Source organism: Lipotes vexillifer, unplaced genomic scaffold (genome assembly GCF_000442215.2).
Source record: "Lipotes vexillifer unplaced genomic scaffold, Lipotes_vexillifer_v1.1 scaffold410, whole genome shotgun sequence".
NCBI lineage: Eukaryota > Metazoa > Chordata > Mammalia > Artiodactyla > Lipotidae > Lipotes > Lipotes vexillifer.
This window is the reverse complement of record NW_006794028.1, coordinates 1,265,882-1,292,805: the sequence shown is the minus strand read 5'-3', so window position 1 is coordinate 1,292,805 and position 26,924 is coordinate 1,265,882. Positions and strand designations below refer to the sequence as shown.

Below are 26,924 nucleotides of genomic sequence, written 5' to 3'. Positions count from 1 at the left end.
TTTTAAAAGACTATCCTAGTTTGTATAACAGGTGAATTCCTAAGATTATATACGTTGACTTTTTTTTTTTTTTTTAATTGAAGTGTGGTCGATCTACAGTGTGTCAGTTTCAGGTGTACAGTAAAGTGATTCAGTTATACATATATATGTATTCCTTTTCAGATTCTTTTCCATTTAGGTTATTCCAGTATATTGAATATAGTTCCCTGTGTTTATTTTATATATGGTAGTGTGTATCTGTTAATCCCAAACTCCTAATTTATCTTTACCCACTAGGTTGACTTCTTAAAAAATTAATTCAGATACATTATGACAGCTGACTAACTTAGAATATTAGGGCATCTTTGGATTAATTTGTTCACAAGCCAATCATCCCTTCTGCTCTTGTCTCCTCACCCAGATGTATGTTCACTCACATACCAGGTTTACTTGACACGAAGTCAAGCGGGTCTAAATCCATGATACTACACGCTTAGAGCAGGTGGTTGAGTTGGGAGGATGCAGTGGAAGGACTTTCCTGCACACCTGAGTTTATTTTCAAGGCCATTCTGAGGCTCTGTTTTCTGTCACCTTCCTTTAAATTTAAATTTTCTCGTCAATAATGACGGGGCTTCTGGCCTTTGGAACAGAGCACTCAGTTTTTATCCAGTCCCAGGAGGCAAGGGATCGTCTGCCTGTCCGTGCAGGGTCTGTGTGTCCAGCTCTGGGCACGGGAGCAGTATAGAGTTTGGGCAAGTGGGTGTTTTTAGTTTTTGACCGTGGTGACGCCCAAGTGCCAGCCTCGTCCACCCCGGGACAGTGGAACTGGCCGTGATTCCCATCAGAACAGTTAAAGGAAGGTCAGTGGGACGGGGGCATGGTTAGACTGAGCCTGAGGTGTAGAGGGCTTAGAAACAAAGCCTTGTTCCGAGAGAACTGGGGGTTTTAGTTCATGGGGACCTGGAGTCTGTCCTCCCCTTGGTACCGCGATCAGGCTGAAGCGGTGTGCCAGCTTTCTGATGAACCACGGGCAGGAGGGGGTCAGCCTTGGTGTTGCGTTTCCATTGATTTCATGAGGTTTGTAAGAGATTGGAGTGAGAGAGGTCTCTTCCTTCACACCGTGTCTCATCCTCTTACTGTTTTAGTGGAATCACAGGCCTTGTAGTAAACAGGCCACAGTGGTTTATTCTCAGTCACTGGAGCAGACCTCTAGGAGCTGGGGCAAGACACCTGGGGGCTTTGGAGTCTAATTTAGCCTCATCCCCTGATTCCCATGGGCCCAGGGCTGTTTGGGTAGAAAGCAAGTCCTGTTCCCAGTTGGGAGGTAGACACAGGCTGGTCTGAGATGGCTGGAGGGAGAGGGGTGTGAGCCGGTGGCACCGCGCTCAGCAGGGAAGCTCCGGGGGCTTCAGCTCTCCAGGTATTTGGCCTTTGCCTGAGTCCACAGGGAGCATCAAGTCCGCAAGAGTCAGGAATCAGAGGGAAACTGTGCTGGTCCAGGGAGGCTCTGCTTCACCCGCGTGGGGCCACCGCGGCCCCACCCCTGGGGCCCCAGACAGCTTTGCTCCAGGCCTGCTCCGCAAAGAGGCAGAGGAAGGATTTCCTGCTGGGGATGGCGGGGCTGCCTGGGACAAGCTGCAGGTGTGGCAGGGGTGCGACGTGAGGTGGCACCAGGAGACGTGGCACCAGAAGAGGTGGCAGGGCTCTAGGGGGCGGCAGGCAGGGGGACAGACAGGGTGGCAGCCCTGGGACAGTGAGCTCCTAGGATGCGGGTGGTGGTACGGCCGCCCCTGATGGGTGCAGAGGATGTGTGGGCGGGGACCCGTGGGGCCCTGGGTACCGGTGCCTGCTAATCACTCCACAGGATCTCTGGGGGACTCTCCATGAGGCCAGGGCCGGACAACTGGGGAGAGCGGAAATCCGCTTCTAACAGCAGGAGGGAGGTCCAACCATCATGGTGTCGAGGAGGTACAGCAGTCTCGTAGAGGTCCCGTTAGAGGATTTATGCAGTTCTGGCAGTCACCAAGGCGATCCACAGCTGTGGTGACAATTGCCAATCCCAAGTGTTTCCTGAAGTACTTTAAGATCCTGGAGTGTCTTCTGGGTCCCTCAGAACAATTAGTGTTCTGAAACAATTAGTGAAATAATATGAGACATTTGTATTATACTTCTTGTTTTTGGAGGATGATGGTCTGTTTGCAGTAAGTGAGGTGTCTCATTTATTTGGATAGTTGAGTTGATCAGAAACATTTATTCCTCAATCCCTGGGCAAATAGAAATGGATTTTCTGTCTTGACGCCGCTAAAGGACTAGTACAACACAGCTCATAACACTAAGAGCTCACGGCCAGCATCTCATAGCCCCACATTCAGGGCCAGGATCCTTGTCTTCACCGTGTGATTGGGGCCTGTGCGCTCTCCACCCACCCCCCAAACCCCTCACCGTGGGAGCCATCCCTGTAGGTAGCTTATGCGGTCCAATTAGGAACAGGTGATTGAGGTCTCATTTGGTTCCTCCCCCCTCCCCCGTAGCCCTCAGGAGGTGGAGCGCGTGTAGAATGTACTGGTGGTCGGCTGCCCACCCAGCTCTGAGCTTCCCCTAGCATCTCTGCTGAGATGCCCCAAGCAGGCGGATCCCTACCTTGCTTGGATTGTACATTGTCATTGGTCACCCGGGTGAGACTGCTGTGATCACTTTGCCACTCAAGGGAAATGAGTACCATTTTACCTTATTTTACTGATCTAGTCAGCTATGAGTTTTGATTAAAGGCTCTGTTTTACAGCTTGATAGTAAAAGTGAACAGTGTTACGGATGGATGCCTTTAGGGAATCAGAGAGGGCTGATAATCCATCAGCCTTTGGAGGCTCAGATTGCTGCTAGTAAGATGAAGTGCCCTGATTTCCTGAGTGACAAGTAGTTCCTCTTTAGGGAAAATAAGAAAGCTGTAAAGGTGGATCCAGTTTCTCCCTGGCCTTGGGAGAAAGCAGTGTGGTAGCTTCCAGCATGATACGGGATAGACAGGGAGATAGAGCTACAGCAGGAAATCTTCAATTGCTATTAAAATTCTTTATGGCCTATTGTATATCTAGCAGATGTTTTCAAGACAGTCAAAAATGTAGAAATGACTGTAATTGTTGAGTCAGAGTTACTTTTATGGAAACAAAACATTATTCTATCACTATACGTATATCACAGTTTCCTTAGCAGACCTGAATTTGATTTTTTTTTTTTTTTAATTACAGTCTTTCATATTTCCATGAATGTTCAAACAATGACAACAGAAAAGCATTAGGAACCAGAGAGGGAAAACTTTTTAAAGTGTGCAACCTTTTTTTCTTTCTAACTTGGAAGATAATGCTCATGACTATATAGAGGGTATGAGATTAAATATTTCCACAGTTGTATTTTTAAATAAATGCTTGAACCTGGCTCTCCATTTTGGAAACCTGGCAGCTCCCACATGGGCAAGGCCATTCATTATATTTCTTAGGGTGTCTGACGTTTCTCCAGCTGTTATGTTCGGGTTTCTGGGTTTGTTATGTATTTGGAGTATTGTGTACAATGACAGCTGCTTATTCTTTTGCTTCTTAGCTTATGGGAATTGTCCTGACATGCTTTCCTGAGAACAGAATTCTCAGCTCCTGTCGTTTTAATTTTACGGGAAGTTAGCTCGTCTGATACTTTCTGTTTTCATTTTAGTTTTTAATTTGATTTTTATTTTATATTGGAATAGAGTTGATTTACAGTGTTGCTTAGTTTCAGGCGTCCTTGTCTGATACTCTTTGCCGAGTAATTCCCTTTCTGCCCCATTTCAGCTGAGCTTTCAGCACAAGATCGGGATCCTGTATTGCAGAGCCGGCCAGAGCACCGAGGAAGAGATGTACAACAACGAGACGGCCGGACCAGCTTTTGAAGAATTCCTCGATCTGCTGGGCCAGAGGGTGCGGCTGAAAGGATTTAGTAAATACCGGGCTCAGCTGGACAATAAAAGTAAGCCTCAGACTTGCTTGTGTGTGCACAGATTTAATGCTCCAAAGGTAGGCGCACCCCAGACATCTAAGCTAGCGATCCCGAGCCCTCCCCTTCTTGACCCCCTGCAGCGGCCGAGCTGGCTTATTTGGGATGGAGTTGAGATTTCCTCAGATGAGCAGAGGGGGCACATTTCTCAAGAGCTCTGTGTCTCTCATAAGCTCAAAGGGTCAATTCTTGTTCCCATGTAACGAGAGCAGAGATTCCCCGGTGTTTGGTGAATAATCTTTTAATATGTTCTTCTTTCTTTTCACCTCACCTGTCCATTACACCCTGTCCCACTGCAGCAAGGATGAGGCCCTCACTCATTTCTGAAAGTCTAAACATCACCACATCCACTCAGGCCGTGCTCATGGCCTTATCTTTGCTCGTTTCCGTTTTCACGATGTTACCTGGGGAGCTGAAACAGTGATGAAAAAGCTGACGCATCCTGCTTTCCAAGAACCTTAGTCAGGTCCCCTCCTATGATGTGTGAATTTGTCTTGTCTCTTCATTTAGGTAACCGTGTCCCTTATGGCCCTCATAAATTCTAAGCGTTTCACCTTCGTTTTTGTGTTGTTATTTAGTTGCTCTCAGCACACCTGGTAAAAATACCAGGCAGGGTAATTTTGTGTATCTGGGGGAATTCTGCTTATTGTCAAGCAATTGAGCGCTTGCTCTTTTAATGAAGGATGAGCAGATAGATTCTGAACTTGGAGGATCTCGGGGGGCATCTAGCACTAGAGGAGGGGCCGGTGGGGACTCTTCCCTGGGGGAGGGTCACCGTGTGGCCGAGCATGGAGGCCACCTGAGCCCCTGCGGCCCCCGGCCCGCTCACCTTGCGACCGTCAGAGATACTTGCCTAGATCGCCGGTGGTGCCACTCTTAGTGCGCATGGCCTGTCATCAGTTCTGGGGTTTTGATCTGTTTTTGAAAGTTACACTTAGAGGATAGATCGCAAGACCTGGACATGGTGTTGGCTCACATGCGGGCCTTGTGTGTCCTCCACACACACCAAGGCTGGAGTTTGACTATTAGGCTGAATGTGGATAACTCATGCCTCAGAAATGTTAAGGTTAGAAAATAATTTGTGACAGCCATTGCAAGTATCCACATCTTTTAAGAAGGATCAGGGAGACCTTTTCTGATTTTCTCCTCTGTTGCCTGTGCAAACTCCTCTTACCCACAGACCACCACATACCCCCTAGAGGTGCTGGCGTGCCAGCCTTAGGGACGTCCTTCCAGGAGAACCACTGCCAACGTGGACTCATTGCTATGCATGCCTGCCATCCCTCTGCTGTGGGGTGGATTGGGGAAGCATTTTAAGAGCTTCTGAGCTGTACATTCTATAAAACTACAACAGAGGTAATGCAGATATTTTCCTATGTATAGAATTGACATCAGCTTGGAGTTTTCATGGCTTAAGAGATATCTTTAATACATTACAGAGGTAGTGCTAAGTACTTTGGTGCAAGGAAATGATAACATCAGAACAAGATTTTGATATGTTGATTCTAATAACCAGCGAGTCTTTTATTTTTATGAGCAGGACCTTCTATGAGATGCAAAGAAATCCTGGCATGCCTTTAGAGAGGAGGTCTCTAAGAATTATGTTTCATGGAGTGGTCAGATAAAAAGTATGTCTTTCATGCAGTGGGCAAAAAAAAAAATCTTCCTTCTTAAATACAGGAGAGTTGTGTTGCAGTTTTCATTCCGCCTGCCCACAGGACCTTGGGCAAATCTGGGCCTCATTTTCTTCACAAAGACAAGTCAGAGTTTCGGGCTAGAGTATCTGAGATGTCCCTTCCAGCTTTAAAATGGGTTGTTCCTCTCTTAAATACAGAATGAAATGGGGTAGGAACAGAGGCGCTGTGAGCCGCTAAGGTGCTCTGCTCTCCAGTAGAATATAGACCCCCCAGGCCGTGGCCGGCCTTTCTTTGGTTGGCTGCAGAGAATGATAAAACCGGAGACTGCCGTGATGGCCCTGTATCTCTCTCTCTCTCTTTTTTTAAGTAAATTTATTTATTTATTTTTGGCTGCCTTGGGTCTTCGTTGCTGCGTGCGGGCTTTCTCTAGTTGCGGTGAGCAGGGGCTACTCTTCGGTACGGTGTGCGGGCTTCTCACTGCGCTGGCTTCTCTTGTTGCAAAGTACAGTCTTTAGGTGCGCGAGCTTCAGTAGTTGTGGCATGCGGGCTCAGTAGTTGCGGCTCACGGGCTCTAGAGCGCAGGCTCAGTAGTTGTGGCGCACGGGCTTAGTTGCTCCACGGCATGTGGGAACTTCTCGGACCAGGGCTCGAACCCGTGTCCCCTGCATTGGCAGGCGGATTCTTAACCACTGCGCCACCAGGAAAGCCCCCGTGTATCTCCTTTTGAACAGAAATATTTGCAGCAAACCCTTGAACAAGCTTGAGTTTACCTTTTGCATTACCCTTCTGATGTTTAAAATAAAAACTTTGAAAATATTGAATACTTAATTTTAGAAATTCGTCCTTTAGTACTACTTGGGATAGACAAATTATGGCCACATTTTTGAGAGTGTTTCTCCCCCTTCCCCCTAAAAGTGCATTTTTCTTTTTTCATTATGATTTCCTGAATCTGAAGCCCATTGACCAGACTGTGAAATATCTGTCAGCATTTCTCTTACTGAATTTTAAGCATCGTAGTAACAGTGTTGTGAGGGGAGTCACTGAACCTGCAGGGTTAGTTCATCCTCTGACCTTCAGTGTTACTTCTTTGTGGGAGGAACAGTCGTCATTCCCTCACGACCGGCCTGCTCACTTCCAAAGCCACGTTTCATCCTTAAGGTCCTGAGACAAGACAGTTGAAATGGAAGATTACGCTCTAAGAAGTCCTAAGAAAAATAACAAGCATGCATTTAATGAAGAGCTAAAAGAGAAAATGGGGGCTGGATAATATAGAGCTTATTAGATGAATATCCTCTCTGACCGTCTGCAAGTTAATGTATCAGTATCCATAGTTGAACATTCTACGTACTCCCCTTATGCATGAAATTTCCTTCTATGAGTACCTCTCAGCACAAAACTGTATGCAATACTTTTTTCTAGAGGATTTTCAGGACTATTTCTGAGTTGGATATAAATGTTGGAAATAAGAATATGTTGCACGATTTAGAAAGAAAATAATAAATGCCCGTGAAGGTTAAGTGATTTAATGTTCTTAAATTAAAAATTTTAATTTTCAGATTAAAAAAAGGTTAGCCCAAGATCACTACTTAGAGTTTCCCCAACAAACACAATGGAATAAACTTTGTTTTCAATAATATCGAACAGTATTGTTTATTGTTGTTTAAAAGGTAGACGATAAACCTGTATATAGATCAAGGATTGAGAAGGGCAGTCTTGAGTTCTGTTTACATCTTAATTTCTATTTATCTCTTTGTCTTTATCCATATGCAAAGTGGTTCAAACCTCCATCCTAAAATTATTACTTAAACGTTTTATAGTCACTGTTGGTTTGGGTGTCTGAAACTCTCAGTGGGGTAATCTGTTGATAATACAGATGGGTTTCGAATTTGCACAGAATCATTCTGCTTTTCAAAAGATGAATAGCTGTATGATTAACAGGGATTCAGATGTCATAGTTTTTTTTTAACATGTATCAGTGCATAATATGCAGTAAGAGGTCACATTCATCCTCCCTGGTCTTAATCATATGACTGCATCATCGCATTGCCTGTCAGAAAGAGAAGAAAATTACTTCCATCATTCAGGGAAGAAATCCTTAACATCTTTCGTTCCCATTTCCATATAAAGTCAATCCTGTTTCATTTTTCTGGGTTCTGGAGGGTCAAGTGCCCAAGAATAACTGATAATTAACTGTAGACACACGCACACGCACGCGCACGCACACACGATGGGGCAAGGATAACTTCTGGTTAGCTCAGCCCCGTCAAATAATTGCACCCAGACCGGCGCCAGGCCACGCCTCCTCCCGTGCTCACCTGTACTTCTTGTGGCAGCAGCATCTCGCCCATGTGGGTCATCTAAGTTAGCACTGCGAAGGCAAGAGTGTAGAGGAAAAGAGAGGGGAAACCACGCGTTCAGTAGAAAGCGCCTGGCTGAGAGCAGGTGGCAAAACTCAGGCCGCAGGCGTGGGCTGGAAAGTGGGAGAAACAGGGCCTAGTGAGAGAGCGGGGGCCACCCCCAACACACTGGTCCTCTATCGTTGGGAGGTCCGTTCTTTTCGGTTGAATTGCCTTTTGTAATGATGACCTTCTAAGCGTTGAATTGCTAATCTGCAGTGGCCTAACTTGTTCTTGCAATTAATCTTTGTTTTCAGCTGACTCCACAGGAACGCACTCCCTGTACACGACGTACAAAGACTACGAGCTTATGTTCCATGTGTGCACCATGCTCCCACACACGCCCAACAACAGGCAGCAGGTACGGCCTCCTCCCACCCCCCACCCCCACAACAGATGCCACCTCCGAGGGCAGCCCTTCCATGCTATCAGTGTATGTCGAATTTGCAAAGAATCAGTAGGTTTTTTTCTTTGAATGGCATTCTTAGTCTTTGACTCTTTTATCATCTGGAAGTATTTGGGCTTTAAAGGGATTATTATGGCACAAGTTTTATTGCACTCTTTTCTTACAGAACTTAAACACTCTTCCACACTCACCTGGATTGCTTGCCAGGCAAAATCTTAATGGGGAGCAGTGTCATCTGTATTAATTACAGAAGAGGTCAACTGATGTAACCTGACCTTCGGTTTCTGCGCGTGGGTAGATAACTTCTAGGAAATATTGTAAGAAAGAATCTTGTAACTCACTCGTGGCGTTCTTTAATTTTAGGGGTTTGATTGCATTTAGGGTGGGTCCAGAGTTAAAGCAAGGTTTGTTTCCACGCTTAGAAAACTTGCTGATGTCACGTAACCGCACTCCTTTGCTCTAAATTAAAGCACCAGGGACTACATAGAGGTTGCTCGATAAGCATTTGTCCTGTGAATGAAACTTAATTGTTGCAGAGAACTTTGTCTTTCTTTTTTACTTTTATTCTGAATGCTCATGAAATTCAATGAAGGTGGTCAAGGGGTGCACCTTTCCAGCGAGGCCACTTGCCCTGTTCCCAGGTGGGAAGGACCACCTTAGATCCCACAGCCAAGAGAAAGAGGAGGCCCCTGACCCCCAGCCCGGCTTTGTCGCATTTGGGGCTGTAGCTCCTCTGTTTATTCCTCTTCTCGTGGTAATTGCTAGATGGGCTTTTTCTACCTAATACTTAACCTCAATCCCTTGTCCTTCCTGTATTTTCTACAGGGTTTTCTAGTAGTCAGAGTTCTGCGCATTACCTTCAGAGGATCTGTCTTTTGATCACATGTCTGTATGTTTTGTATGACATGGAGTTACAATCCCTAGATCACACGTATGAGTTTTACACAGGTTGTAAACTAAAGGATTTCTAGCTCTTCAAACGTTTATTTGGAATAATGCCATATAGACTCAGTCAGTGTTAAGATGCTCAGTTTTAGACAATGCAGTTGTCCTGCAGATACTTTTGCGATCATCCAGTAGTTAAACTCTGGGTGAGTTGTTGCTGAGAAACCTGATAGGGCTGACTCAGGCCCAGAGACTCTGTCAGTAGGTTAGTGGAAACAGAACCAGTGCCTTTGGACCCCACTCATGGAGCATTCAACCCACAAGGCCCTGCCAGCTCCCCAGTTGCCTGAGTCACTGGACTCCGAATCCACTCCGTTGTTTCTCAGAGGGCAACCTCTGAAATTTCGAAGTCCCTTGACTTTGCTCTTACCAGAACTCTGCCGTCCCCTTTTTATTGAACAGTAATTAAAAGTGTGGTTTTATGAGTTCTTTGTACCAGAGTTTCTTTCACTGAAACTCTCCCCGAAAAGTCCTGCACACAAAAACGTGGATGGAAGGATGGGGGTGGGGAGTGAGGTACGTGGGTGTTTTCAACTTCCCAAATGGGAGATTAAAAAAACAAAAATCCCTGTACATTGAGATTGTATATTACAAACTCCGTAGCCTAAAGACTTGTTGGTTCCATTTTTGTTTTTCTTTTTTATCTTGAGTGAGAATCCGTGGCATTGAATGTTATGCCGATGCGTTAGAGGTAGAAAACTGCTTGTTTTGCTTTTTTAATTGCTCTCGCTATATGTAGAATATATATGATCTTATATGTGTTTCATTGGGAAATCTACATACTCAACATAGGATGTAGGCGAGTAATCACAATATAAAAGGGATGAGTGTAGGATGGGGGATAAGAGTCATTGGACTTGTATTCTGAACTTATTGTAGTCAGTCATTTGCCTTGTGGCCTTGGAAAAGATTCTTAGTCTCTCAAGAAATTTGGTAATTATATAATGAGGAAGGATGTGGTCTAGGTGGCCAACAGTGGGTGCTTGGAGCCCTGTACTGAGAAGAAAGAATTCTGCACCGAGGCTCAGGCGGGAAGAATGCTGTATTTTTGAGATACCTTCCGAGGGTTTGGAAGTGGGGAGGAGTGGCACACCTGAGCGTATTTGGACAAGAGGATGCATAGCATCTCCCTCTGAGTGTTAGAATTCCGTGATTCTAGGGCCTTCTTTGAGGCTTCCTCCTTCTAGGTTGGAAAAAAGCTTCAGCAGAAAAATGTAGTTCTTAAGAGCAAGAATTCTAGAACCGCACTTCCTGGATATGAATCCCAGCTACTTAGCTTTGTGACCCTGGGCACAATTGTCTGTGCTTTATTTCCCTTTATCACTGAAGGTAGAGACTTTTCTTCACTGAGTGTTGTACGCACACAGAACCACTGCCTAGAACGTGGAGAGCAGTCAATTAACATTTGTTGAATGAATGAATAAATGAATGAACCTTTCTTAGATGGTAGTTAGAATTAGGTGAGTTAATATGTATAAAGCACTCAAAATAGTGCCTGGCACAGAGTGTGCTCGATAAGTTTTAGGTGTTATTATAATTTATAACTTATGAGATATAGAGGACAAGTATTTTAGATGACTTAATTTGCATTTTATATTCCTGTTCCCAGTGCTAAAGACCTATCATGAAAAGCTAAGGCCTGAATAGTTAAGAAAGGAAGGGACTAATTTATCAATAATTTCAGAAAATCATTTTTACTTTGACATTTAATACTTTGCTAATCACGATCAGAATATTCTGGTCATAGATCAGTGATGGCACTGCGCAGTCTTGGAACATGGACTTTCCAAATTTGTTGCGGGTGGTGCTACTTTGCTGTCTCTCTCACCCACCCCACCCGTGCCCACAGATCATGGTAATACCAAGGGCATAAGTGTCTGAAGTGACCATCCGGGTTCATGACTGCAGTTTGAGGCCACACACTTAGCAAAGTTAACTGGTCTGTACGTGAATTGCGCCTCTGACTTTGGCCTCATGAGCCCCATGGTATTTGTGACTATTTCACTGTTCTAGATGCATCCACATCAGATACAATTTCCTGTGTTTGCTCTTATAATAAATCAAGCTGAAAGCTGATTCCAAGATGTATTAAAAGTCTTCAGAGAGTCCGTGACAGTTGCAAGAGAGTTCAATCTTTGGAATGTCTGGACTCTTACAAAGAAAACGTAGCCAGATAAGGAAGCCGGTTCTTGGAGTGTTTTCCCTCTTCAGTCAAATCCCCCAGGTCTCTCTCTGGGTCTGCTTGGCAGTCAGTCAGTCCACTTTTCCCAGGGCTGTCTCCCCTGGCTGCTTCCCTCCTGCTTGTCCTATAGACAGATCGTAGTTAAGCCATCATGGGATGTTATCAGTGGGACTTCATGTTGGCAGAGACAAACTAAGTATATAAACAGATGAAGGTAGCATGGTTCCTGGCACACAGTAAACTTTTGTGTGTGTGTGTGAATGCATGTGTAATGTTAGAACTGCCCTGCTTGGAAGGGGTTTCCGAGCTCCATGGAGGTCCCTAAGGAAAAAGACAAAACCCCTGGGTTTCTGAGATTCCATCTGAAGAATCCTGGTCTTAGCCTTAGGGATGGGCTTGATATCTACAGAGGAAATAGGGACAGAGCTTGTTAGGCTAGGCTGGAACCCCTTCTCCGTACAATTTAGACAGATGGTCAGCCCCTGCCTTAAAAGGTTTGTGTACATACTTCTGTAAGTCCCTAATTGGTACAGCTGAGGAGCCATTTAAATATTGGAGGAATCTATCTCATTAAGTGCTCTCTCTACAGCCGGGTCCTGACTGCTCTTGGGTTCACCTATAAATAGTAATCTGGAATATTTTGGAAGCATCAAAGGCATATCCAGCTTTTCATGATTAGCTTTATTCCCAGGCCAGAAAGAAGAATGTATACTTATACCAGATAATAAGAATTATTGCTTTGCAGAAGGGCTGGTATTGCCCAGTTTCAGAAGAGAAACATTTGTATCGTCATAATCTTTTCTTATCTTCACTTTGTTATTAAATCATTAAAAATCCGCATTCTTGGTTTATTTCTGTTTCTCCATTTCCAGAATATTCAGTCTTGCTTAGCTGGTTTGTGCATTTACTCTTGCCATTGGTAAAATATTTTATATAGTATTTTTATATTGGTTATATAGAATCAGCAGTGCATCCTTGAAACGGTGATTAAATTTGAACTCTTCTTGCTGACCTGAGATCAGAGTGGTTAATTAGAGGTCACTTTTTTGTGGAAGCAAAGGAGGCAAGATCTTTTGTATTTATGTGGTAATGTGTGTAGGTTTTCCCCCTCTTTCTTGCTGGCCAGACTACTATTCTATGTTCACATTTTCTGTGTCTTTATACAGGAAACTTTATAGATGTCTCTTTAAAATGAGAGCAAAATTCTGGCTCTTTTGAGTGCGGAGAATATGAGGGGGCTGTGTTGTGTGCATGCATGTGTGTTTGTGTATGATCTGTGTGCAAGTGTGCAAAGTTAGGACAGTCCCTGAGGGAGCAGAAGCTAGTGCACCGTGTAAAGGGGGGACACTTTCTAAGCAAGGGTTGGCAAACGCAAGGTGCCTGCTGCAGAGACAGGTGGGTGTGTTGCAGGGATAGGGTGGCTGTCCAGAAGGGGAGAGGGGTGACGGGGTCAGACTCCGGGAAGGATCGGAGTCTTTGTCAGCCCCGCTCCTACTGCTGGGGCTTTCCGACGATACCCCAAGGACTGAGATCCAGAATTTATGATTGTTTTTTCAAAACGGGATACATTTAATTTTTTCCCTCCCTTCTGAACTCATCTCTTTGAATTTCAGAACGTGTAATCATTAAACGATGCAGTTTTCTCTTTGAAATCTTGCTCATTTTCACATGTTTGCTTCTTAAGACAAGAAACTCTCTCTGGAGATCCGCCTTCTCCAGTTTCGAATTAAGCTGTCTCATCGCTGACCCCGAGAGACTTCTGAACGACATCCCAGCCGCGTCACATCTTCTTACGGCGCAGCCTCTTTCCCCCTCTCCTCCCAGAATTAGGTGCAACATGCTTTTTTTTTTTTTTTTTAACCTTCCCAGGTTTGTTTTTTTAAAAGAATTTAACAAGTGAACCTATTTGCATAGAGGCTGGTAGCTCTAACCAAGTTCAACTTGATGCCATTTTCGATGCATATGCAGCTTGCCTGGAGGCTGGTTGTTTTCACTTGCGTTTAGTTCTTGCATGAAGTTAAAACTGGACCTGTGAAACCCTGAAGTGTGTTTAAGGAATTGAAGATAAACCCACAGGTTGCTATTTCTGTAGCATCTGTATGTTTTTTGTCAGGGAATTGGGTGAAGAATCACATTCTCACTTTCCTTGTCATACCAAGAGCTTATTCCTGGCTCACGGCTTGAATCAAGTGTTGGGAAGTTAGCCGAATTGACTCTGTAAATCTAATACAATATTTATTAACTCACTCTCGCGGTTGAAGACTCTTGAGTTGGCCCCCTTGGCACTGAAGAAATGTTAGGAGCTTCTCACGTCTAGAAAGGCCTAGAAGACGTTGTTCCTTAACCCCCGAAATAGCACCGGCGGCGTCTTGGTGACCAGGAACTTGCCTTGCTGTCTTGCTGGGCCGCCCTGGTTTATGGGCTGCCGTGCCCTTTCCACTTCCATTTCCGGAGTCGACTGCTACAGAATTTCACTGACAAGTTAGAACAAGACATAACTAACTGCTGAAGAGAACCCTAACCTTTATATAAGAAGCCCCAGAATTACTTAGCTTATTTAATGTCTGACAATGAATAATGTTTCCGTGAACCTGCCAGATGCTGTATTTCTTTAGTCTCTAAAAAGATTCAGATATCCTATTGATGGGCCCAGGTGTTCACTTTTCTTCGTTTATTCTCTACAGAGAGCTTGAGATTTTATTTTCCTCTTCTTAATGAATCTCCTTGTTCCCCGCCGTCCCCCCACACTTTTTCTACAAAGTGCATTTTGTGACCGTGGTTAAATTAACTAGAATTTTAAAACTATTTCTAGCCCATTTTACAAAGCAAAAGAATATGCTTAGAAAGGGGCAAAGGCGGATTGGCACGTCGTCAAGGTAACTAGCCTTAAAGTTTCCTTTCACTTGCGCTTTAAATATTCCCGTGGTGAAGTGTGGAACTGGACCCATGGTCTTCCTTCAGGAGCAAGAGAAATGGGTAGGAATAGATGTCCGCGTTTCACTGACCAATGAGGCTGGGCTGCCCTCTGAGGTTAACCCAGGAGGGTGGCCAGCGGACGCCCTAGTCCCTGGGGAAGGAGGGGCCTAGAATTCCATACGTGGCCTTGGCCCCCGCAAGCTCCATCTTCTCGTCAGTCTGAGAATTCCCGTGTTTCAAGGAGATCGAGAATTCCCACGTTTCAAGGATATAGAGGAAAGTACAGTGTAAGCCGTTGTGTTCGTGCTCAGCAAATACATTGAACACACTGTTAGGTATTTCAGTTTTTCTTTTAATTTTTCATTTGTTCCTGAATTTTGTTGTCCTGTTACAGTACGTGTGAATCATGTATTTCAGTTATTGCGGAAACAAGGGAAGAATATATCTTAGCCTCGTACAGTTTTCAGCTTGTCATGATGCTTGTTTTATTTTATTATTTATGTTTCTGGCCGCGCTGTGCGGCTTGCCGGATCTTAGTTCCCCGACCAGGGATCAAACCCCCGCCCCCTGCAGTGGAAGCGCGGAGTCGTAACCACTGGACCGCCAGGGAGGTCCCGCGATGCTTGTTTTAAACACATGTCCTTGCCTTGTTTTCTCTTCTCTTCATGAAATGTTTACTGTGGTTAACATCTGTGTCCACTCTAGGATGGGTAAATAGTAACACAGTGAATATGTGACTAGTTTGCTACTGATTTTTTTACGTGCATCTTAAAATGTCACCTTTTACTTAAATATCTAGCGAACATTTTTAAAACGACAGCTGGCTCATTAATGGATATTAATATAGCTTTCAAAACTTCACTCAGGCAGTAAAACGATTTTTGTGTGTTTATAACTTTAACCATCGGGATTTAAATAGCAGTTTTCCAGCATATGAATCAGTGATTTAACTGGCCCATAGTAGGGAACTCTGGAAGAATGGACATTTCGTTCCCACTTTTCCAGGCCTTTTATCATGCTAAATCACAAGTCAGGGGCCTGACAATGAAATCCTTCTTGTATCTGGGTTTAAAACGTTTTTAAAAGTTGAAATTAATGCTCTTTACACTGAAGTATGTTCTGTAAGTGCCAAATAAATTTAAGCGCGAGCTTGTTGCCTCTGTTATTGCTCGTAAAGAGAGATTTACTACCCGAGATTACCCCGTTCCTGCAGTGACATCACCAACTCATGTAAGGATTACTGTCTCTATGAAAACTGAGGGTCCCAGACTCTGGGAGCACAGATCCTAATGGCCTTAGGTGCGTAAGCTTACGGAGTGTATGGATTTGTTGGTGTGTATTCAGAGTTGGTCACAATTTTATTGTGCATTGTTACGTGGCTGTGATTGTGTGTTTGTAACGCTTGTTATTTCACTTAGCCAGTGTGTGTGTGGGTGTCTGCTGTGTCCTGGGCAGGCCGCTAGAAACTGGGAAACCAAAAGTCAACGAGATACATCTCCGGCCCTCGTCACGATTATGACCTGATGCAGGAGAAGTAAACCAAGACTTAGAACAGGACACGACAGCTAATGTGGTCGCCATGGGCCTGGGGTATGGGTGCAGGGCCTGTGCAGTCCCTCCGAGGACATTCTTTCCAGTGTGTTGGTAGCTAAGCAGAGACCTGAGTGGCCTAGGAGAGACTTGGGGTGAAGGGGGCATTCTTGGCAGTAGGAACATCGCAAGTAAAGGGGTTCAGGTGTTACTGCCCTGGGGTTCCTTCTCGCCTGATGCATTTGTAATTTATTCGATTTTCCAACTGTTAATCTGGTGGAATTCTCTGTTCCTGAAATACATTGAAAAGGCTAGATTTCAGTTAATTAGCTTGAATATATCAGCTGCCAAAATAACAGTCTTCTGTATTTTTGTTGCAGAAATGCACGTGTCATTTAAGCCCCTGACACCCTAGTGCAGGACTTTCAGCCACTGTACCTTCCCTTGGACGCTCTGCCGTCTCCTCCTTTTAAGGCGAAGAGCTTAATCTACAAGTTTCCTTAAAGCGATTTTAGCTCTAATGTGCTATTAGTTCAGGGCAAAAAATGATAAAGATGAAAAGGAGAGAGAACACCAGTTGCCTTTCAAAGCAAAAGATGAACTTAAATTTCAAGGCTTTTCTTTCCATAGGTCTTTGGACGCAGCCATGTCAAGGAGCCCTAGCTTCCAAAGGATGACTCTGCTTTTCTAAAAAACTCCTTGAAATTGAATGCTGAGTGAATTGTATACATTTACGTATCTTGTCTTTACAGAAAACCGTGTCTGTAACTCTGTGTGTGTGTGTGTTCACTTTCCTGACTGCAGCTCCTGAGGAAAAGGCACATAGGAAATGACATCGTGACCATTGTTTTCCAAGAGCCTGGAGCACTTCCTTTTACTCCAAAAAGCATCCGGTCCCACTTTCAACATGTCTTTGTCATAGTCAAAGTGCATAATCCATGCACTGAAAATGTGTGTTACAGGTGAGTCCCTGGCGTTTCATGCTCCCAGGGTTGTTCCAACAGGACCTCATTCCCCAAAATGTCTTCCAATTAGTTTTCCAATTATTATTTCTATGCCCATAATTATCCTTTTTTTTTTCTAATTATATTTCCCACAGTCTTCACTCAGGCACTTGCTTGCTTTCTTTCTTTTCTTCCTTTCTTTTCTTTCATTTTATTTTTGGCTGCGTTGGCTCTTGGTTGCTGCGCGCGGGCTTTCTCTAGTTGCTGCGAGCGGGGGCTACTCTTCGTTGCGGTGCGCGGGCTTCTCATCGCGGTGGCTTCTCTTGTTGCGGAGCTCGGGCTCTAGGCACGCGGGCTTCAGTAGTTGTGGCACGCAGGCTCAGTAGTTGTGGCTCGCGGGCTCTAGAGCGCAGGCTCAGTAGTTGCAGCGCATGGGCTTATTTGTTCTGCGGCATATGGGATCTTCCCGGACCAGGGATCGAACCCGTGTCCCCAGCAATGACAGGCGGATCCCTAACCACTGCGCCACCAGAGAGGTCTTACACTCAGGTACTTTCTGTAAGAAATCATTGCCTTCTTCCCATTTTGAAACAGTGAAATTCCTAGCAGTTCACAGTTCTAGGTTTCACCTTTCCTCAATGTTAAAGACTTCCTCCAGTCCCTGCCAGACCATCGCTTGATTGATAGCAGCCTCAGAAGTGGAGGATCTGGCCATTTCAGTGCTTCCCTGAAAGAAACGCATTCTGGTGGTAAAATGTTTCTTCCCGTCTAAGAGCTTGGAAACACGCACACGGTGGTGTGGTGGTGTGTCGAGATAGGGGTTTGACACTCTGGTGATTTCAAAAGGCCATCCAGGTGCCTCGGAATCCCGAGACTGACGAGGCCTGCCCTTCCTGTACCCATGCTCTTCCTTAGGAAACAGCTGTCCCCGAAGGCTCCTGCCTTGTGGGGTGTCAGTAAAAGAGCCGGTCTCTGACCTGAGTGAGAATCCAGCTCTCCTGCCCCCTCATGGCGCTTTGTAACGAGTTAGCTTATTTTTTGGAGCTTTCATTTCCTTTTCTGAAAACTGGGGATAATAGTACCAACTTCAATGTGTAGTTATGAGGAATGAATAGCAGGAATTATGCAAAACACCTGTTAGAGTTCCTGGTGCTCATCTTAAAGCAGTGGTTACTGGTTGAGCAGCCTCCCGGGCCTGGATGGGGCCCAGGCCTGGGTACGTGTGAGGGGGCAGAGAGGCCTGTGAACTGCAGCCGTGACCTCCTAGGGGCAAGGAGACTGGCCTGTGTGCTTAGTGTCGCCAGCTTGCATCCCCACCCCACGCTCTCCCCATGGGTATGGTTTCCCCCCGTGGTGATACTTGTATGCACCTCAGTTCAAGACCCCTGGCCTGAATGCTCAGAACGACTTTTTATTGAAAAAAAGAAAGTAATATTTGAAAAGAAGGACATCTAGTCTGTATAAACGATACGCTTAAAACCGGTAACGTTGGTGCAAACATGCTCAGTCAGCTTATTCTTCTGGGATCTCCCCTGATGAATGGTAATTACGCAGAGTAATCTTAAATGAGCCTTCCTAATGGATTGGAAACATAAGCCTAGGGCTTTATTGTATTTGGTGTTATTTTATAGACTGCTATTCTTAGGTCAAATCAAGTATTTTTAATTACTTTCTATCTTTAGTTTATGCTTCTATCATGAGGTGGTTGATTAGCACAAAAAATCTTAAGGATAAGTAATACCTCTTTATTTTTTATTTCTTTTAGGTTTTCTGTGTTTAATTAAATTACCGGGGAGGGATGCTTTTGATATAGATCTTACCTGTCAACAAAGTGGCTTGCATTATGTTTTCTGTGGTAGAAACCAGCTTGTACAAATGGTCCAAAGATGGGGTCATTGCCTTTGCAGATACCACGTTGCTATCACTAAATTATCATTTACTAATGAGATTCAAATGTAAAGCAGTGGAGTGCCTCTAGGTTTTGGAAGTGCCTCATAAACATTCATAATGATCACACTTACCACCTCATGAGTGTCCTTCAAAGAATCAATTGTAATCTTCTGGAAAACTAGTCAAATCAATTCCATGACACTTTTATGAAGATGTGTTTACTGTGTCACAGGGAATAAGGTTACAGTGCCCAGGTTTTCCAGAAACACCTCATAGGTCTGTTTCCTATGATTTCCTCAAAACATACCAGTCACAAAATAAATTCATTAAAACAATTTCCAAGGAAATGATAAAATATAGTCCAGGTCTGCTGTTTTCTAGGTTGCTCCGTCTTAATCACGGGTGCGTTTTATAGAAGGCTGGGTTGGTCGCACACGCTCCTGTGACCCCTGTGCATCGTTCATCCCATGAGCTTTGCACAGGTGCTGAGTGGCAGTGAGTTCTGGCGGATCACGACCTGTAGTACCACGTAGCTCAGAGGCGTGGTCCAGGCAGACTGCTGGGGCGAGATGCCCTCCTCTGATAAAAGCGTGCTGCTAACTAGGGCACGCGTCCGGAGTGTGAAAGAGCAGGCTCCCACCTTCCAGAGAAGTCCGAGACGTGCCCCCTGGATACAGCAGGGCTCTCTCTCGGTGATGCTGGGGCCACTCGAACCTAGAAAGAAATAATGGGGCAACATCCACAAAGCTCCATGTTATGTAATTTTAGTCTAAAATTATTAAAAAGCAAACTTAACTGATTGCCTGTTTCTTTATACGAGATTCTTTCATTTCAATGGTTGTAGCCATTGTAGAGCTAACTCTGAGGGATTTATGTGTTTGTGTGCTTTCCAAGATGAACTCTTTGCAAAATGCATCCTTTAATAACTGAATGAGTAAACTTCTTGCTGTCTGTAGCATTAGTAGCTAACTGTCAATTAAAAAGGAAGATTATCTATATAAAACGATGACTTCCATTTTAGAAAACTTACTCTGTAGCCCCTTCTTACAAACATTAGATGATAATGTTAAATTGATGATGAAAGCGATAATTACTTGTGGCAATAATAATGATGATAACAGTTGAGTTAATAATAGCTTAGCGTGCATTATTTTGTGTAATCGTCATAGTGTGCTTTTGAGGATGGTACTGTTTTAACCCCCATTTTACAGATGAGGCACTGAGGGATTAAGTAACTCAGAGTCCCTCAGAAAGTGGTGGAGTTGGACTCCTACAAAGAACACCGGATCCTGGAATCTGCTGTACCCCACGTTGCTTTCCTAAAACCCTTTAACAAAGGCACATGAAGGAAGGCTCATCTTTGTACTGTTGCCCTCAGTGGAGGGGTCTTATGTCTAAATCATCAGTAAATGCTATCAAGTTCTTTGGGTAAAATAAGAAATTCTAAAACATACTCTTGTTTCCACCCACTGGGAATTATCCCAGTCTGGCAAAAGAATATTCCATCTTAACTCTGCTTGAAAGCGTTATGGATCATATAAGCTTTTGTAACCAGGGGTTTCTAATTGACCCCCAGTCTCAGACTATCATGGTGATCATGGACTAGTAATAGTGGTAATAGTGATCATAGTAACACCTGTGCCTGAATTCCGCTCCTTTTTTGGTACAACTTTGATCTGAGATGCATAGGATAGTGGTCTATCGAGCCGTACTGTACCATACACTGTAGTGGAGGTGTCCAGTTAGACATTTGGTTTAATAATTTGGGACAAGAAGAACCGCCCTGTTAACAGATGTCTCTCTCTGCCCACTCTGGAGCTCCACAGTGAGGGCCGTCTTGGAACACATTTAGATATAAAAAGTTCACCCTGATGCTTTGGCTTAAGTGCATCCACAGAGAGTAGCTTGAGATCCACAGAGCTAAGTGCAAAAAGTAATCCTGTAAGGTGTTAAATGGGATTTGACCTCCTCAGCGTTCCATGGGTAAAATACTTCCAGGAATCTGTGCTCATCACTGGAAGAGAAAACCATGTTTAGGAGAGGTGATCACATGAGCTGATTATGGCCAGTGTCGGGAGGGCAGGGTCCAGTGCACTGAGAGGCCACTTGAGCTGGTTGATCGTTCTGCTGGGGAAGCAACAGGTGTGGCTACACTACCCACAGTCCAGACATGTAGCTTTGGGACAGCTCTCTACGAAATAACACCTGAGGACAAGTTAATTCCTACTCGGTCTAGAAGGTTCTTCCTAAGGATGGTAGTGAGGGGAAGACGGGTCATATATGGTGTCAGCCCCTCAGCCATTTGAAACCTCCGCGATGTTCCTAGGACCTTCCTTGAGGACATGAGTCAAGTCCCCCCCACCTCCCTCTCTGGTTCAGCACCTTTACTACCATGCACATGAGTGAGTTTGGTCTTCTGTCCCAAAGGGAAGCAGTCCTTCCCTCCCCTTTCACGCCAGCTAAGGCCCCACCCAGACCCTCTTCCATCTTATAGCTCTTTCCCCGGAAACGATGAACGCTGCTGAAGGGTGTGCAGGTTACAGCAAAGGGGAGAGATCCCTGGGGACTGTGACCTATTTGGAGTCTAACCAGCCACATTCCAGAAAAGGAATTCACACCTAATGTTCTCATTCCTTAATCACCTCTTTCAGGATTTTCTACCATGAAGGAGATGAAACATAGATTTGCTTCCTTTGTTTATCCCAACACGGAAAATACCAGCCTGGGCAGATGTGTGGTTGGTTCCCATTCTTGGTCTGCAGTAGCTGCTCAGTAACTGGGGAGTGCTGTGGGGTTCATTCATTCACTCACTCTAGTCCTTCATCTGCTCATTCATTAATTCACTCTTATTTCAAAAAGCATTTGAGACAACGAAAGCTTCTGTCTGATACAGGGGAGCATTGTTGGTTTTGCCATATTAAGATGGTTATTGCCGTCACTATACATTTGATCTTTTCAGTCTCTGGGATCTCTTAAAACTTTGCTCCTATAAAATCTTCATTTAGATTTTCAAAATGTGATCAAGTGAGCATTTCCTTAACAAAAGTGACATTCAAAACTTTGGGCCCTGTAAGCATGATCGTTGTGTCCAATAGCAGTGAGATCGCAAATAGCCAGCTGGGCTAACCGCACTGCTGTTGAAAGTGTCACTGTCTCTCAGTGGTGACCGGCCACAGAGTTACAGAGCACCAAGCCTGGCTACTGATCCCTCATCCCTACCTTAGTCAGCTCGCACAGCCATGACTAGGACCACAGACCCGCTAGTTTAAACAACAGACACTTATTTCTCACAGTTCCAGAGACTGGAAGTCCAAGATCAGGGAGTTGGCAGGTTTGGTTTTTCCTGAGGCCTCTCTCCTTGGCCTACAGATTTCCTGCTGTGTCCTCACATGGTCTCTCCTCTGTGTGTATGCATCCCTGGTATCTTCCTGTGTGTCCAGGTTTCCTTCTATAAGGACACCTGTTAGACTGGATTAAGGTCCACCCTAATGGCCTCATTTTGACTTAATCATCTCTCTAGAGACCCGATCTCCAAACACAGCCACATTGCCAGTTACTGGGGTTTTGGACTTCAGCATACAAATTTTGAAGGAACACTACTCAGCCCCTAACACCCCCTCAACTACTAAGTTTGAAAAGCTTTGCTAAAAACAAAGAAAAACTTGATACCCAGAAACGAGCATACCAAGAGGCTACAAAGTAGCTGGCTTCAGTCGCGAGTGTGGGTGTATGTCACATTTCTGAAGCTAACTATTACGGCCTCACAATTCATCTTGTTTCTCCTTTTCCTCCCTCAGTGTTGGAGTTTCTAGATCAAAAGATGTGCCACCATTTGGTCCACCAATTCCCAAAGGCGTAACTTTCCCAAAGTCAGCAGTATTCCGGGACTTCCTTTTAGCGAAAGTGATCAATGCAGAAAACGCAGCCCACAAATCAGAGAAGTTTCGAGCGATGGCCACTCGGACGCGGCAGGAGTACTTGAAGGACCTGGCGGAGAACTTCGTCACGACCGCCACCGTGGATACCTCCGCGAAATTCAGCTTCATTACCCTGGGTGCCAAGAAGAAGGAGAAAGTAAAGCCCAGGAAGGATGCCCACCTCTTCAGCGTCGGAGCGATCACGTGGCACGTTGTGGCGCGGGACTTCGGCCAGTCCTCGGACATTGAGTGTCTCCTTGGGATTTCCAACGAGTTCATAATGCTGATCGAGAAGGATTCCAAGAACGTGGTCTTTAACTGTTCCTGCAGGGATGTCATTGGGTGGACATCTGGGTTAATGAGTATCAAAGTGTTTTACGAACGAGGAGAATGCATCCTTCTGTCCTCGGTGGACAACTGTGCCGAAGACGTCAGGGAAGTTGTCCAGCGATTGGGGGTAAGTACAGGTTTCTGTTTAGCCGCCATCCTTAGCTCTGCAATCCCAGATTCATAGTAGCTTCTGCTGTGGAACTTCCACCCCAATTACATCAAGTAGGAAGTGAATTCCTATTTCTACTACTACTGGGTTCCACTACAAACTCTACTAGGGGTAGAGTTTGATTTAATTTTTAACTTTTTATTTTATATCAGAGTATAGTTGATTAACAGTGTTGTGTTACAGAGTTTGATTTTAAATGCTGTGTCCCTTGGAGCTGTTGCTGAATCCATGAATGGTGGCGAAACACCCATTACAAATTGATTGGAAAGGAAAAGTGAAGCCAACTTCCCAAAGGGAACATCGGGATATATTTTCATAGTGTTTCAAGGAAGGACAAGAATTTACTAGATATTATGTCTGTTTGTAGAGACCGGCACGACAGTACCTTCCCAGGGGGAGATTAATAGGCCCTGAATCACCGTTGACCATACTGATGGTCAGAGTAAGCCTTCTTTGCTGTTACACCTCTGCATACTTACACAACAGGTATTTTTGTTTAGCCTGCCAGATTAAATATGTTATTAATCTTGCAGCCAGTTTCTTACAGAGGTTTTATAGAATTACCCATTAAGTTAGAAAGACTTGAAGAAAAAAGTCATAAAAAAGATTGTTATTTTCAGTACAAAACCATGATGTCCGTGGTATTTAACAGTTGTGTTTCTGCTTCATATTTTAACAAAGGAAGATACAGATTTTAGTTTGAGTATATACAATAGAATTTGAAGAATAAATGAAATATAAGAACAAAATGTGCTTTGCCACAAGAATTTTTCATGTGTAAATCTTCCCCCAAGGGGATGTATATTTCATTAATTAGAGAAGATTTAGTCAGTTATGGATCGTGAGAAAAAGAGAAATTATACCCATTTCCTGCCCCCTTTCCTCCCACCAAATACAAACCTTTTATTATTCCAGACCACGTAGACGAGACAATGCAATCATGTCAGTGTCTGCCGGCCTTGGAGAAATAATGTCATTATTTGCAGACGCTCTTTACGGGAAAGGGCCTCAGTGCGTTCAGCAGTATTGAGGGCGTATGTGCGCAAGCTGAGATGTGATTCAGGGATGATTAAGTGTGTGATCAGTTTACGTATCTGGAGAATTGAGTTATCTTGTGAGTGTCAGGACACGTTGTGCTTTTAGTAACACTGCAAATATTTCTTTTTAGGAGACCTACTGAGTCATAATAATTTGTGCTCCGGAAAATACAACATAAACACACGCCCTTCACCAACCACCAAAATGCACGTCCCGTAGGTTCTGACACATTCACTGTTCTGGGGACCCCATTCTACCATTTTCCTAGAAAAATGACTGTATTGCTAATGTGGCTAAGGTGCCTGACATCTGGAATATATTTGAGGAAGTATATTCTGTATCTCGGATGACTCGTAACAGGAGATGGTGGAAACAAACCAACCCAAAGACTGTTGGGGGGTTAGCACAAAAGGCTGGTGCAGGACAGGAGCAACAGAAATGGAAAGGAAGAGGATGAAGCTGTCGTAGTGGAGAGATGGGGAAGGGGTGCTCCTGGGCAGATGGTGAACTCTGCATTTTCTAGTGGTGGGAAGTGAAATCAAAGGTGTCTGTTATGCAGGTAGAGACACAGGTGGGGAATAAGAGCTTCCACCTAGGGCTTCCCTGGTGGCGCAGTGGTTGAGAGTCCGCCTGCCGATGCAGGGGACGCGGGTTCGTGCCCCGGTCCGGGAAGATCCCACGTGCCACGGAGCGGCTGGGCCCGTGAGCCATGGCCGCTGAGCCTGCGCGTCCGGAGGCTGTGCTCCGCGACGGGAGAGGCCACAGCAGTGAGAGGCCCGAGTACCACAAAAAAACAAAAAACAAAAAAGAGCTCCCACCTAAAGGGACAGGTAGGGGCAGTTACTCTCAGCAGAGCCCAGGCTTGGTTGAATGCTCTTCCTGTTGCCATCTGGAAATTCTCAATAATTTTTGACTAAAGGGCCTGCATTTCTATTTTGCACCAGACTCCACAGATTATGTAGCCAGTCGCGGGTACATGGATAGGAGGCCACCATGTGATAATTGAGGCCAAGTAATTATGTGAGGAACTCCAAATAAATGGAGAGCTTGATCCTTCAGCCTTCGCAAATGTTAAGAAGTGAGAAAGAAATCGCAAAAAGTAGGGGACGTGGCAGGTGTTTGGCAGAAATAAGAGGAAGAGACAGAACAAGTAGGACTTGGAAAAACCTTTCACTCTTCAATCTGATATATGGATGTTAAATTTCAGCTGAAAATTGCATCCATATTGGAAAGAAGGCTGGGCACATGTCAGATGTAGTCTTTTGGTCGGAGAGCTTAATTGAAACAAAGCTGAAAAAGAAGTGAAGGACAAATTTATTCAGGTTGTATGTATTACAAAAGTGCCTTTTCAACAATTTTAAATTAGTTCAGTTCGTAACTTTGGAAACTTCAGTCTTTCAAAACGTCACGACTAAGACCAGCAATCCCTTTCCCCATTTTCCTAAGCCCCAAACTGTTACGTGTGCCTGATTAGCAGGGTGGGCACCGTGGCGGTAATAACCATGGTAACGTCCGCCACACCGGTGATAACACTGAACCAGCCCTGGTCCCACAGCTGTACTTACAGTCATAGGTCTTATTAAATAGGAATCTGTGTATTCAGAGCGTGTTTCCTGGAAATGGAGCATTTATTAAAACTGAAACTTCATACGTTAGCTCTGTGCTTTGGGGGATACGGGTATGAAACCTCCCAACTTTCAACTGCCCACAGATAAGTGATGCCGTGGTCATCAAATGATATTCTCAATGAGCCCATGTTTTTCTTTCAGTGCATGTGGGCTGTTCTCATTAAGCACTTTTGAGGGTGGCAGTAACTAATTATTGGTGCTTTAGTTCACTGAGCGGGATGCTTGTCTACAGACACCAGGAGGCTAGCTGACTGGCCACATATGATCTGAATGGTCCTTGCCACCCAAGCAAGCAAAGGGCAGGCCGTCCCCAGGAGAGGGATCCTAGGGGCTAGAACAGGATGTCCACAGGCCTGGTGCACAGAAAGCACTTAAGGTCAGAACAGTCTGACTTCCTGCTGCTGCCCATCCTGTGGGCAGGGCGCTGTTAGCTTGGAAGGGCTTTGGGCCATTTTTTTCTCCATTGTTTGTATATGGCACGCTTTGCATATCCATTCAGTCATCCATGGACACTTGAGTTACTTCCACCTTTTGACTATTGTAAATAACGCTGCTAAGAATGTGGGTGTACAGATACCTGGGTGTACCTCTTTGAGACCCTGCTTTAAATTCTGTTGGGTATATACCCAGAAGTAGAATTGCTGAGTCTCATGGTAATTCCATTTTAATTTTTTGAGGAACTGCCATGCTGCTTTCCATAGCTGCTGCACCTTTGGGCCATTTTTTTAAGTTGAATAAAATTGTCTAATAGGGAATTCCCTTGCGGTCCAGTGGTTAGGACTCGGTGCTCTCACTGACAGAGGCCCGGGTTCCATCCCTGGTTGGGGAACTAAGATTCCACAAGCCACACCATACGGCCAAAAAAAAAAAATTGTCTAATAGGTTTTATTGCTTGATGGGTGAAAGGCTTCACGTGTTTTCAGTTGCTTCAGTCCATCTGGAACAATGGAACTTATACGCTTAAGAGCCAAGTCAGGTGACATAGAAAGGAGACCGGGGG

At 44.7% G+C, this 26,924-nt stretch overlaps 1 protein-coding gene across 1 annotated transcript in view; it reads left to right on the top strand.

The window, feature by feature from the left end:
* SIPA1L2 (signal induced proliferation associated 1 like 2) overlaps window positions 1–26,924 on the top strand; it is a 110,961-nt gene that overhangs the window by 26,932 nt on the left and 57,105 nt on the right. Inside the window, exons 4-7 of the mRNA XM_007466991.1 lie at window positions 3,795–3,969; window positions 8,287–8,390; window positions 16,813–16,970; window positions 22,640–23,216. Of these exons, the coding sequence (XP_007467053.1) occupies window positions 3,795–3,969; window positions 8,287–8,390; window positions 16,813–16,970; window positions 22,640–23,216 (1,014 nt within the window). The remainder of the gene's footprint in view (window positions 1–3,794; window positions 3,970–8,286; window positions 8,391–16,812; window positions 16,971–22,639; window positions 23,217–26,924) is intronic.